Source organism: Azolla caroliniana, unplaced genomic scaffold, assembly GCF_043228905.1.
Source record: "Azolla caroliniana isolate FFs.n. ecotype wild unplaced genomic scaffold, voAzoCaro1.0.p SCAF_4, whole genome shotgun sequence".
Taxonomy (NCBI): Eukaryota; Viridiplantae; Streptophyta; class Polypodiopsida; order Salviniales; family Salviniaceae; genus Azolla; species Azolla caroliniana.
Genome location: NW_028230439.1, coordinates 25,883,444 through 25,896,401, shown reverse-complemented (window position 1 = coordinate 25,896,401; position 12,958 = coordinate 25,883,444). Strand labels below are relative to the sequence as shown.

Here is a 12,958-nt window from a genome sequence, read left to right as displayed (position 1 = left end):
CAAGAGATAGACCCCTTCCAATTGGGCAACCATCAAACTATCATAATGGGCTACCCTTGGAAATCATTATGGAGCATGCTAGAAGCATAACTTTCCAAGTAAGATTTAGGAGACCTCTACAAGTGAACACATCCTTGCATTACAAATGAAGGCACAAAATAAGTAGGTGTACATATGTTACACAGAGTTTGGCAATGTTACAAAGGATCATAAAAAACATTTTACTACAAAAGAATCATTAAGGAAAGAATCACTACTTAAGCAAAAGCCCAAGATGGTTTGTTCTTAAAGCTCATGGATGTGACTCAATCAAGAAAGATTAGTGTCAAATGCATAACCTCAATCATCAACCTCTTTGATATATCAAAAACACATGGTTCTCACATTTAATTTTATACCACAAAGGCATGCACTTCTTCACTTTCACAACTCGTTCCATAGTATATCATTAGTTGTACCATATGTAGTAATTTGTGTTATAGCCTACACAATCACCTTTCATATGTCATAGGTACTGATAAGTTAAGAGACAAAATCTCACTCAACACCAGGATCTAAAGCTGTACCTTTGATTGACTAAGCCCATGTCACATGCATATGTAGTGAATGAGCATCTTTTCACACCCTTCTATTATAAATACAATAATAGAGACTTCTCGCAGTTCTCTAGCATACATTGTTTTGACTCCAGACTTCATATAAATTTGAAAGATAAAATACCCAGAATATTACATTTAAATTATTGAATTTACAATCTAGAGTAACCATTTACATGTACATTTTATGTATAACTTGGAGCATAAATTTGGAAGTCCCATAAATAATGGGTGTTCACCTACATGTATACATACCTCCTCAATAAATTTCCTTGTACAGACATGCGTTTTTTGTATCTACATGTGCCAATTTCACAAGCAATGCATGATGGAAAGGTATTAAGGGTAGATGAGGGGAGACCCCGGAGATTGACATTCCAAAACATCAGGGCAATGTGCCATTCCTTTATACAATCGCAATCCAATGGTTTCAAATGTAAGAACCCAGCCCCATTCTTGAATAACTCCTAGCATTAATGACCGCAGTATCACCTTGAGCACCAAAAACAGATCATTGATATTGACCAACTTGGATCAAAGGCTAAAGCCCACTTCTCCAACTTCCATTTCAATGAAAATTCTTTTATTTACTCCCGGCATGCCTCGGCCACATCCGTCCATTGCTCTTCAAGCCACCCCTAACGTTCGCACTCATGCTCAGAGCTCGAAAAGGAGATGGGTATCCGTCATCACATGCAAACAAATCTCTGCCCTCAGCTAAGAAAGCATTAGAAAAGTGAAATGGAGATTTTAATCCATGACAATCTGTGGCACTCACAAAAGAGGCATTCCTTTTAGCCAAGTTCTCTCTTCTGAGCTCCAGCAATGTCCTCGAAGAGAAGTGTGGTTGAGCTGGGACATTCTCTGAAACAAGTTGTTTCTTGCCATGGTGCAAAACTTGAGAATAGGAAGACTTCCAAGTACGATGTCGGTATACTGAATGAGGTACAATGCAAGGCAGAGAAGAAACTCTCGGGGAGCAAATTGTGGGAATGTCATTATTAGGGTTACGATTACATTGAACAGATAGCTGGACTGGCATCGACCCAGAATCAAAGTCCCCACTTGTGCCAGTATCTGACATAAAATTTCTCCCCATAGAGTTTGTCGAAGCTTCGTGCTGCAAATTACTTTTAATTACCTCTAAAGCTCCCCTTTTTGCGGCAATATGAATAGGTTTAGCTTCGGCATGTTGAGCTAGTCCTCTGCTCTCTGGCACGGTATTTAATGTATTAAAGGCCCTTTCCCAACCTGTAGGTGTCTCCACACTAGAGCGCGGACTAGCCATGTCAAGGATGAGGGCTTCTTTGATATCAGACAAATCCACACTACTGGTTGCCAAGGAAATCCTTTGTTTTTGGGACAACGCAGCTAGTTGCGCAGCTTCCTGAGCTTTCTTTCTCATGTTCTGCAGCTTCTTCTGCTTCTTCTTCTCCGCTGCCTCCTTCTCCATCTCCTCCCTCTTTCGATGCTCTTGGGCTTTGAGAATTGCACTCTTCACTTTCATGTCAAATGACTGCTTGAAAATATCCTCTGCGCCTGCCAAAAATATATCATAGGCTTTCTGCAAATGTGGATCATCTGGAGGATATATACGATCATAATTCCCGAGGTTCTTGCGTTCGAATTCATCATATTCAGTGATTTTACTATTTTGGTGACTTGGGGCATTTAGAGATGACTCTTCTAGGTCATCCTTACTCTGACGAACACCATATAAGCGCAATTTGGACCCTTTCTTATCTTGGAGCTTGTACCTTGAGACACCTGAAGGGTCCACGTTGAGTAACCTGAGAGTGTCGCTTAGCAAAGACTCCTTGACTTTGAAATCTAGGGGTGTGTCAATCGCAAACGAAGGAGAATGATTGACCTGTAGAGCATAATAACTGAGTTGGTTATGTGTCTCAGCATTCAATACATTGTGCTAAATTTACTTGTGGATGCTCATCAAAAGTTATTTTTTACAACTGTTTATCATGTAGGTCCTAGAAAATACATTTTAAGAAGTTTAATACACATATAGTTCCTTCACAAAGTCAATTTTTACCACTCCAAAAAGTGCATCAAGATTCTAAATGAGAAAATCTGAAATCAGATGGTTTTCCTTCACAAGCAAAACATAGAAATGACAAGCTTGATGAGCTTTACCACATGGAGGTTATACTCAAATATATGAACAAGAAGCAAATATAACTAATAAGATGAGGCTGCATACCTCCAGGAGCCATGGCCTGCATTTTTCATCAAGTAAAACATCCATCCCAAGTAACTCAAAGCATGATCTTCCATTGTCATCCTCGTTTAAACAGTTCCTATAGTTATGAATCAGATGGGGAACAATGGATATGATTGTCATCACAACCATTTTGCGCATCTGCCTTTTGAGCCTTCCAATATCATACCCTTTTGCGGCCAATGCTTTAAATAATGAACTTAATGTCCACTTGCTTCCTTTGTCTGTCTCTGACGAGCTTGAATTGAACTCAAATTTTGTATTATTTTTGTTTACCGCATAGTTTGTTAAGTGCATGCAACTTCGCTTCAAATTAGCTTTCTCTGGCTTCATGTACTTCTCCGTGCAAAATCGGACGAGCCCTTCCCTGTCCATCCAATCATGAACATCATGACAACTTTGAAGATGCGATATAAATTGTACCACAGAACACTAGCAAATCAAACTGAACATATGAACACAAAAAGGAAATCTCCAGAATGAGCTGTCATAGTACATTAATGAGGAGTATATTAGAGAGACGGAATGAAGTGCAGCATTAACATCTGCCAAAGGACTTATGAGATCAGAAAGTTACAGCCCCCATCAGATACATGATATAAGCTTTTGATATAAACTATAGAGAGTGTGTGAGTGAGAGAGAGAGAGAGAGATGCCTGTAAAGAAAGAGCCTCAGAGGATCGCATGATAGAATCAACACATAAATGCGCAGATCAAACTTGAATCCATTGAGCAGCATTGGGTTTGTCAGATATTTCTGTGCAAGCATATTTGAACCAGCCATTCCTCCGATGGCTTGTTTCAAGTCAGCCACATTTTGTACTAGCACCACTCCACGACCCTACAAGATCATTCAAAAACTATATGAAAAATGCAAACGGAGGAATTATGTGAAAGGCCAAGCAAATTAACCACGTTTTTTGCATGCCAAGGTACCTGGCATCCATTGTCCGGTTTGAGAATGTATGTTCGTATCCTATCAGTATTGAGCCTCATAACAAGATCTTGGATGTGGTTGGGGAGGATAAAAGCCCGTGGAAAGAACTTATACTCTGCAGGGAAGATCCTAGTTGCACAAGCCTTTGCTGATTATATAGAGCTTAAAAATTCTAGATGTGAAAAAAAACTGAGTACAAAAAGTTCGTTAGAGAAATTAACTTACCGGCGCATGTTTGAGAGATGTCGTGCAAGAGATTTTTTACGGCAGATTTGAAGCATACCGAGAAAATGATTGACCTTCTGTCCCCGCCTTAAGGTCATCAATCTTTCTGGCCCTATTGATGTGTCTATTAAGAAAAAGAAAGAAATGCATAGCATCAAACAACCTTATATATATGATTTCCAGGCTGCTTACAAGGTCAATAATCAAAAAGATATGGCACCACAATATGTAAAATGGTAACAGCCAGACTGCTTACAAGAATATAGTCTACTTATGTGTCTACTAGAGCAGAGAGTGCACCATACATGATTACACAGCTATATCCAGAGAGTCTAAGAGACTATGGCCTATTGTTTGCCAAATGTATTGCACGAAAGAATTTTGAAAAGCCATAGATCATTGATTGTCCACTAAGAGCAGAAAATGTGCACCGCCAGATCTCCAACAAGTCCATTGCCTATTGGTGTGTCTCTGAAAACCAAGAAGGTGTATAGGTTGTATCCTATTTGTGTGCCAATATGGCATGAAACTGTCTTGGAATGCGGTAGCCTATTGATGTGCCAATATGATGACATGAAACAATCTTGCAAGTTGAAATGGTATAGCCTATGGATATGTCATTATGGCATCAACCAAGCTTACAATAGAATAGCCTATTGATGTCCAAATATAGCATCGTACAAGCTCAGAAGCCTAATGGCCACATACTGCTTACAAGGCCCTAGAATCAAACATGCTTACCAATCCATAGCCTATTGATGCCTCGGATAGATGGTATCAAACCAGAGTAAACAGTCATGGTCTATTGATATGTGAAAATGTTTGGCATCAAACAGCTTACAAGGCCATAGCAAATGGTTCTCGTTATCTTAAGAATGGTTCTCATCATAGACAAGGATAAACATTATCTGAAGTGGAAGAAGAGAATACCCGTCCAGAAGACATGCCACCCCTTGTCATCCACAGCCTCCTGCCATCCCATTTTCTGGATCGCAATCCGCAAAACCTCATACTTACAGCAAGACAGATCAACCCTAACGTCATCTGACCACTTTTTCTTCCTTCTTTTCTTCCCAGCGGACCCTAAACCATCATCTCCCTCCTGCCCAACTTTCTCACTTCTGCTCGTTGATGCTTGCTCTGTGTCGGTATGCATTTTGTTTGATGAAGAGATGCGAGAAATAGATGAAGTGCTGCAATTGCTGGCCGGCACACTTGACGAGCCTCGGCTCCGCGCAGACAACTTCTTCCCTTCCTGGGGAACTTACAGAAAAAGCACCACAAGGGTTTTAAATGTGTTCCTTGCAGGGAAAGGTAATGCAACACAATGCACAACCCTAATCCTAAACCAACATTAATGCAAAACCCTAATCCTAAAACAACCGTAATGCAAAGACTTAACCCTATTCCTAAACCCAAAACAGCAGTAATGCAAAACCCCGATCCTAGAGCAATTGCCTCTCTCTAATCCTACAAAGACATCAATGCAAAAACTTAATTAATTCCTAATCCTAGAAGAAGAAAAACGAGAACCCTAATCTTAACCCTACACGGCAATGTAAAACCCTACCTGCGCAGCAGAGGCATTCTTCGAATAGGGAGGGGGCAACAATCCGAGCGATGGAGGCTTCATAGACTCTGTAGGGCGATTCTTTTTCATTGCAACGATGGGCGGGCGATGGGCGGAATCGAAGTCAGAAATCAATAGAAGATGAGAAAGACGACCCTTCAAGGAAAACAGTTTGGCGCCCTTTCACTAGATTTGAAGGTAGTTGGAAAAGCCTCTAAATATAGAGAGAGTCAGTCCATCATGTATGTATGTACGTATTTTGTACATTCATGTATGTATGTACGTATTTTGTACATTCATGTATGTATGTACGTATTTTGCACATGTATGTATGTATGTATGTATGTACGTATGTATGTATGTGACCATACTTGGTATTGTCCTATTTCTTATGTATCCTTGCATGTTTCATCTCCCTTGTGTAGTAACCCTCCCCCAAATCCTTGCTTGCGGTGACATGGAAGGCCACAATATGTTTGGACCGCATTCTTGTCGAACAAACGTACAAAGACACGAATGAGTGGGGACTATTACTAACATGTCAGATAACCCATATATTGCTTAACATAAAAAGAAGCATTGGAATTAGTTATGTTTCATGCATCCTTCACTCATTCTACCAATCACAATCCTCACTCCAAACTCTTGTATTTTTTGCCTCTCTCTAGTTGTCCTCCTTTGGTTACACTTAAAATGAAGGCCAAATTTTTAGGGGGCTCCATGGTGGTATACTACGACTTATTGCGACTCTATATCAAACTTCACGTGGAACTTTGGGCGAATAGGACCATGTATGCTTGTACTTCCATTGTATGGTTACACCTAAAAGGAGTAATGTGTGTCATTCTCCACTATTTTACATCTATTGGCACGACAATTTGTTTATGGAGCCTACTTTGTCTTCCACCACCATTTCAAAGTGAGTCCTCTTTCAAAATCCGTTATTTTGTGAGGCTTTGCAGCATTTCCCACCATTTTGCAAGAGGAATAGTGTTAAATTGTTTTCAATTCAAAATTATGGAATTCGTTGTAACAAATGAATTTATGAGTGGGCAACTATGGACAACAATATTGAAATTTTGTTCTTTGATGAGGTTCCATAGCATTTGCCACCATTTGTCAAGAGGAACAACGTTGAATCAATTTTCAATCCAAATGTATGCAATTCATTGAAATAAATAAAGTTATAAGCGGGGGACTGCGAACAACAATATTGGAAACTGATTTAAGAAACTCCCCACTACATACTTGTGCAATAAGATCATATCCAAATCCTATGCATGTGGATCAATGTTCTTCCAAGTGGAAGTGTTTTATGCGTTGTCTTCATTCTCATCATGTATAACTTCCATATATAATAATAGGTGAACCTTCATGAGTGAACAAGTGTAAGCTTTGTTGCTCGACAATATCTAGTATTGACCACACTGAGGGACAAGCCATAAACACTAGTAGAAGACTTACATTCTTATTGTTACAGGCATGACCATAATTTATCCCTTAGTAGTTTGTACCGTAGTATTCTACACACGAGGATAAAAGTGTGAGGGTTAACCGAGAGTGTAAAGAAGGGAGAATTACTTTTAATACTAGGCATTGAGATAACCCATAAGGGCAAAGTGTGAACTTGCTTGGGGGCCTTAGGTATGACTATAAATACGAGGCATAACTACCCTCATTAGACGCATCATTCGACTACACCGAGATTGCAATCTCGTGGTGAACAAACTCTTGTAGAAAGTGTGACAATACCAGGTATGACTCGATGCCATGGTGGTGGTATGAGACGTCAATCAAGGCTCAAGTATGTCTCGATGCCTTCGCTTGGGGGTGATCGGGTGGATCGACACCCTTCTTTCTCTCTTTTTCTTTACTGTCTACCATTTATTTCCTTATTTCACGCTTACATTAGAAATAATTTGTAACACTTATATCATCTATATATTTTTCCTTGCCAAAAAAACACTACTTTGCAAATAGAATGCAACAAAGTTCAACTTGAATCCACTATGGGATCAATTTATAAAACATAGAGGAACAACTCCAAAACCAACAAAAAAAACCTAGCAAAACTCATGCGGCCCTTATCCCCAACAAAATTGAAACAAACCCCGACGTCTCTCCGATGTTTGTTACAGATGGTGGATGGCAATGCAAAGTGGATATATCAACCAAACCGATGGTTGTTCCCTCCTATGGTACCAAACATAAAGGTAGGTGCTGAATTGTGAAGTGATTGGAGGGTGTCTTTGTTGAATGTGGGTTGTGTGAGGCTCATGTTGATGGGAGTCAGTCGAGTAATTATGTGACGAGGCTTTGCTGCTTCATTTATACATGATGTTTTCTTGTAGCCTTTTGCAAAGTGGCTTGTAACACATGAGTTGTATATTATTCTATCTACTTTTTCTTAACTAATGGAAGTAGAATTTTTTGGAAAAAAAAAAACTGAAACAAACCCCATTTTCCAGCATATCTGCTCATCCAAACGTACTCTTTTATCAACTATACCTACATATTTTTAAATTTTAAGATATGGAGAAAAAGAATGGTCATGTTGTATGATGTATCTTGGAAAAACAACAATTCAAATGTACATATTTGAATATGATAATTTTATGCTATATTTTTTAGAATTTGAAACTCCATCATGTCATTTATATCACTGTAACTTCCATGTAATAATAAAATATAACACTAGTAGAACACTTCCAATCCCTTGTAATTCGAAATATGGCAAAATGGAATGGATCACATTTATGTTCAAGAAGAACACTTGAAATGTATTTGAAAAAATAAAACCTTATGTGTTCATTTAGTGTTGAAATATACAAGTTATTGCATTTGGGCAGATTTATCTACCAATGAGGGGTTTCGATTAGATGGATCAAATTCCATGAACAATTCTCATTTCACTGGGAGAAAAATGTCAGTGATACAACACATTTAATAGGACCATAGTTTCTTTTGATGTGACATTTAGTTGTATTTAATGGGAGCAAGACAAGCATACGGGGATTTAATGCATTATTTCTTAAAAAATAGCCAATTGTCATTCATATAGAGATGGCAATATTACCTTATGGTCGATGTTAGGGGATCCAACTACTTCATACTTTGTACCTACCAACAAGATGTTGTCTCCTTTTGCTGGATCAAATGATGAATCCCATGCTTTAGACAAAAGACAAATAATTTGAGTTATATCGAGGATACAAAGACTTATTCATTTGTAAATTTATAGGATGTCATTATTTGATTGTAATATATAGAGTTGGCCTAACCATGAAATATCTCAAACATTGTATTTTGCAAGAGTCGACCCTCTTTCAAGCATCATTTCTCTTAGCTTAGAGCATGCATGATTGCTTGCATTTCATTACCTATACACAATTGTTAACGGGAAGCAAACTTCTTTAACTTAGATTACATAACAAACTATCTTTTATTGGTCGTATATTTTTTGTCCCCACCTTTGGACTAGGAAAGTTGTTCATTTATGGTTGAGTATCAAACCTAAAGAAAATACCTTCATTTTATTTCAAATCCATTACTACATGTTTGCTCCAATATTTGCAATCTTTGATGTGGAGACAATGTTTCTCTATTGTTCAACTTTTAGTTTCAAGAATTTGGCATATTCATGTTCATCCTATAGAGAAATATGTTGTGGGAAAAAGTAAAAGGTCATGCCAAATTACGTAACAAACCAATTTCTCCTAAGAGAGCCATCCATATTATCAAACAAATGTTTAAGCTCATCCACCATTTCTCAAGACACATGGTAGATTCTAGGGATTTTCAAGCATTCTCAACGTGATTGAGGAAAGAATAGGTGTTGTATCACCCAACATTCCATGTAATTGTTCTAAGTATCCTCTTCTATGACCACATTAGGTTGTATGAGATTTTAAGGACATGTATGAGAACCAAATAACGTCCCCTTCAACTCGATTATTGCACATCAACGGAGATATCAAGAGAGTATCATCAAACTTGATTGTGAACATTATTGATGATCCTTCTTTGTCGTTGTCATTGAGCCATTGTGTGCATTCAAACTAGAGAAGGTAAAGTTATATAAACCAACCCCTTCATGTTGTGATATAATATTGACTATATAGTTGAATATAAAGTTTATTAGCATTTGATTATCATTGTAATGTTCCCCTAATGCTTAATCTCTCTCTCTCTCTCTCTCTCTCTCTCTCTTGTGAACGTTATCGATGATCCTTCTTTGTCGTTGTTTAGCATTTGATTAGCAATGTCATTATCATTATAATATTCCTGCCTTTTACTAGTCTCAGTGTGGAATGTACGGGTCGAACATATAACCTTCTTGTCTCAAATAGGCAACCTTACCAACTGAACTACATCTATATCCAAAAATAAATAAAAAAATCTCTTTGTCAATTCACTAGATGCCTATGTGGAATGTAGGGATTCAACCCATGACTTATCTCTCTCTTTTTCTTTTTTTATCGTATTTAGCTACACTACAAGCCATTATGTCTTGGGTTTGAAACCTAAATTTACTCACCTCTCTATTATATACTTTATACATATCTCTTAATTCAATAGATGCCACTGTGGAATGTAGGGTTCAACCCATGACCTCCTGGTCTTCATTGGGCAACCTCACCAATTGAGCTACATCCATTTGGGCTCTCTCTCTCTCTCTCTCTCTCTCTCTCTCTCTCTCTCTCTCTCTTATCATAAGGCGTAATTGTCGTGTCACTTCCATTTGTTGTGATGATGCCAAGTATCAAAATAATGGAAATCCACGAGAATATATTGCATTATTTATTACTAGGTGGTACTATTGGACTGATTTCCTGGTTGGAAATCTTTGTCATTCTAGACAATGATTAGATTCCAATACTACCAACCAATTTGAATACAACCTATCTAAGATATATGGTTTATATTGAAAGAATATAAAGTTGGACTAACTTGGAAACATCGGGCATTTTACTTTATACCAACTATCTGGTTTTGTTCTCAGTGCCTGGTTTTATTTTATTAGTATCCATGATCGAGGCTATAGTTCCAACTATGCATAAAATTGCTACGGTCAAGAGACGGGTCACTGGATGTGTTCTCGTAGAATGTTATAGTTTTCAGAAGACCATCGAAAAGATACGCACATGAGAATGAACAAATACAAAGTCGTGTTGCCAAAGGAAAGGAAAGGAAAGGTTGTTGCCAAAGCCTCATTCTATCCGATCTCCACCATAACTTCTTCCAAGGGTACCGGTTCAGTCTCCGCACTAACTTTCATAGATATCGGGGGCCAATACCCAAATGTTCGTAGTGTCTTGCCCATTTTATTTCTTTTTCTATACTCAACAACAAGGTGACATGAAAAAAGAGGTAGCATAGGCTACTTTGAATTAAAACCTTAGCTTTTGCAATTGTTGTTTTCACCCATCATACCTTTTACAAGTAAGCAAGCAAGCAAGAGGTTCAAACCTACAGAAAGCAACAACTGCTTTTAACAAGTATCTGCATTCATAGTAAACACGCAGATTCAGCATGAAGGGCGAAAAAAATAATTGTTTGATATCCACTATATCAACGATCGGACCACATATGGTAGTTGACCCTAGCTTACCCTAGTGGTAAGTTGTTTACACTAGTAGCACTACATCTTGGGTTTGAAACCCAATCTTCTCACCTCTCCATTACTCCATAGATATCTATTATTTCATTATATCCCATTGTGGAATGTAGGGGTTGAACCCATGACTCACTCACTCACACACACACACACACAATACAATACATAACTTATAATCTAACTTAATTTACTCTACCGTGTATAGACAAGATCCTTTGTAGAATTATATTAAGTTAATGTTCTTTTTCCTTTTGTAGATGGTGTGGGTACACTTTGTACATATGCTTTATGTTTGTATTGAGTATTTTCTTTTGATAGTTGTTATATATATATATATATATATATTGGGGGGGGGGGGGGGGGGGGGGGGCAAAGGAAAGGATGAAAAAGAGTATGTAGTGCGAGCGCTAGGTTCGGGTGAAGGTTTGGCGACAAAGCGGTCCAACATCGGGCCCCTGGTCTGTTGCACAATGCAGACAACGTTATGTGGCGCACACAAGTCGTGTAAGTGCCCTGCATGAGGAGTAGCCCTACGCATGCGTTGTACAAGTGCATAAGCTAGCTAGCTAGCTATTATGCATCATATCCCTAGGGCCCAATATTGACTGCAATAAACAAGTTGCCTTGCCCAACTTATCCACACCACCCCCATTGATGTCCCCCATTACCAATTTACTTTATGGGCACCATCACCATCAAGTACTCTGCGTTGATACCACTCCATAATGGAGCCTGTAATTTTAGGAGCTCTTTGGGGAACAATGTCTCTATGCGATCAGTGTGTGGTCGCCATGGACTAGTAAAAAGGTTTCTCGGAAAGACCTTTCTGAATGGTTCCAAGCAATGTCTATTGCCAATCCCCCATCTCCCACATGCATTACCCTAACATCTGAAACCCATAACAACGATAAGGATTAGTCCTACAATCGACACTTTTAGATGTATCTCTAATTTCAACCATTAAGGCTTAAACCATGGGAAATTGAATACTCTCTTGGGTATCTATTGACATCTATCTATATATTTCTCTTAAATTTCTACTTGATTTCATATACAACATTCTTTTTGCAAATCATGTTAATATGAACAAGAGAACGCATCTACAATCACTTATATCATGTATAAATAAGGTTTGTCCACAAGTCCACAAGTGACACTGACACACTTTGAGGTCATCTCATCACTTACCATTTTCAACAAAGGGAGTCATGCTACCACTACTTCTCCCTTTTTGTCATTAGAATTTGGCATCAATGTAGCAATGCTTGGTACCAACCAAGATATCAATGTATGCCACCTTACAAATGTCAATATCCAACGCAAGAATATAGACTAAAACGGGTTTGGGTGAAATGTTGTCGTGAAGCAGTTATGTGGTGGTTGGACGCATCGAGCACAAACTAACGACAACATTCTATTTGTGAATATGTTTTAATTCATCTTATGTTGGGAATATTTTCTTGTATGTTTCTTGACATTGGATGTGCCAAAATAGAGCAATGCATGATAGTTTATCCTAATGTAATACTTTCTTTAACATGCACACAATAATTTCTCTTGAAATATATGGCTTTGAAACATTGAAATCGATATATTTTCCAATACATATAGCAATAATGGTAACATTCCCATTTCAAAGCCAATGCTATTGAAGGGAAGAGAGCAAGGTTATACCATTAAACCTAGCTACAAGTTCTTATTCTTTCCAAAAAGAAGTTACTTTCCCATTAGTTAGGAGATATTATTACATAAAAACTATACAAGGTGGCTTATGCATAAA

The 12,958-nt window shown here is 38.1% G+C and overlaps 1 protein-coding gene across 2 annotated transcripts; it reads right to left on the bottom strand.

Annotated features, from left to right (window-relative positions):
- Nucleotides 1-702: 702 nt before the first annotated feature.
- On the bottom strand, nucleotides 703-5,732 carry LOC147865686 (uncharacterized). Of its 2 annotated transcripts, none has more exons than XM_087318555.1 (7): nucleotides 5,562-5,732; nucleotides 4,922-5,246; nucleotides 3,992-4,115; nucleotides 3,766-3,895; nucleotides 3,486-3,670; nucleotides 2,812-3,196; nucleotides 703-2,466 (listed from the first exon to the last, which is right to left on the bottom strand). In XM_087318555.1, the coding sequence occupies exons 1-7, from the start codon at nucleotides 5,649-5,651 to the stop codon at nucleotides 1,180-1,182; spliced, it is 2,526 nt and encodes an 841-aa protein (XP_087174681.1). In that variant the 5' UTR covers nucleotides 5,652-5,732; the 3' UTR covers nucleotides 703-1,179. The 2 variants fall into 2 exon arrangements, with proteins under 2 accessions (XP_087174681.1, XP_087174682.1); XM_087318556.1 differs by having other exon boundaries at nucleotides 4,922-5,254; nucleotides 5,562-5,725.
- Nucleotides 5,733-12,958: the final 7,226 nt, after the last annotated feature.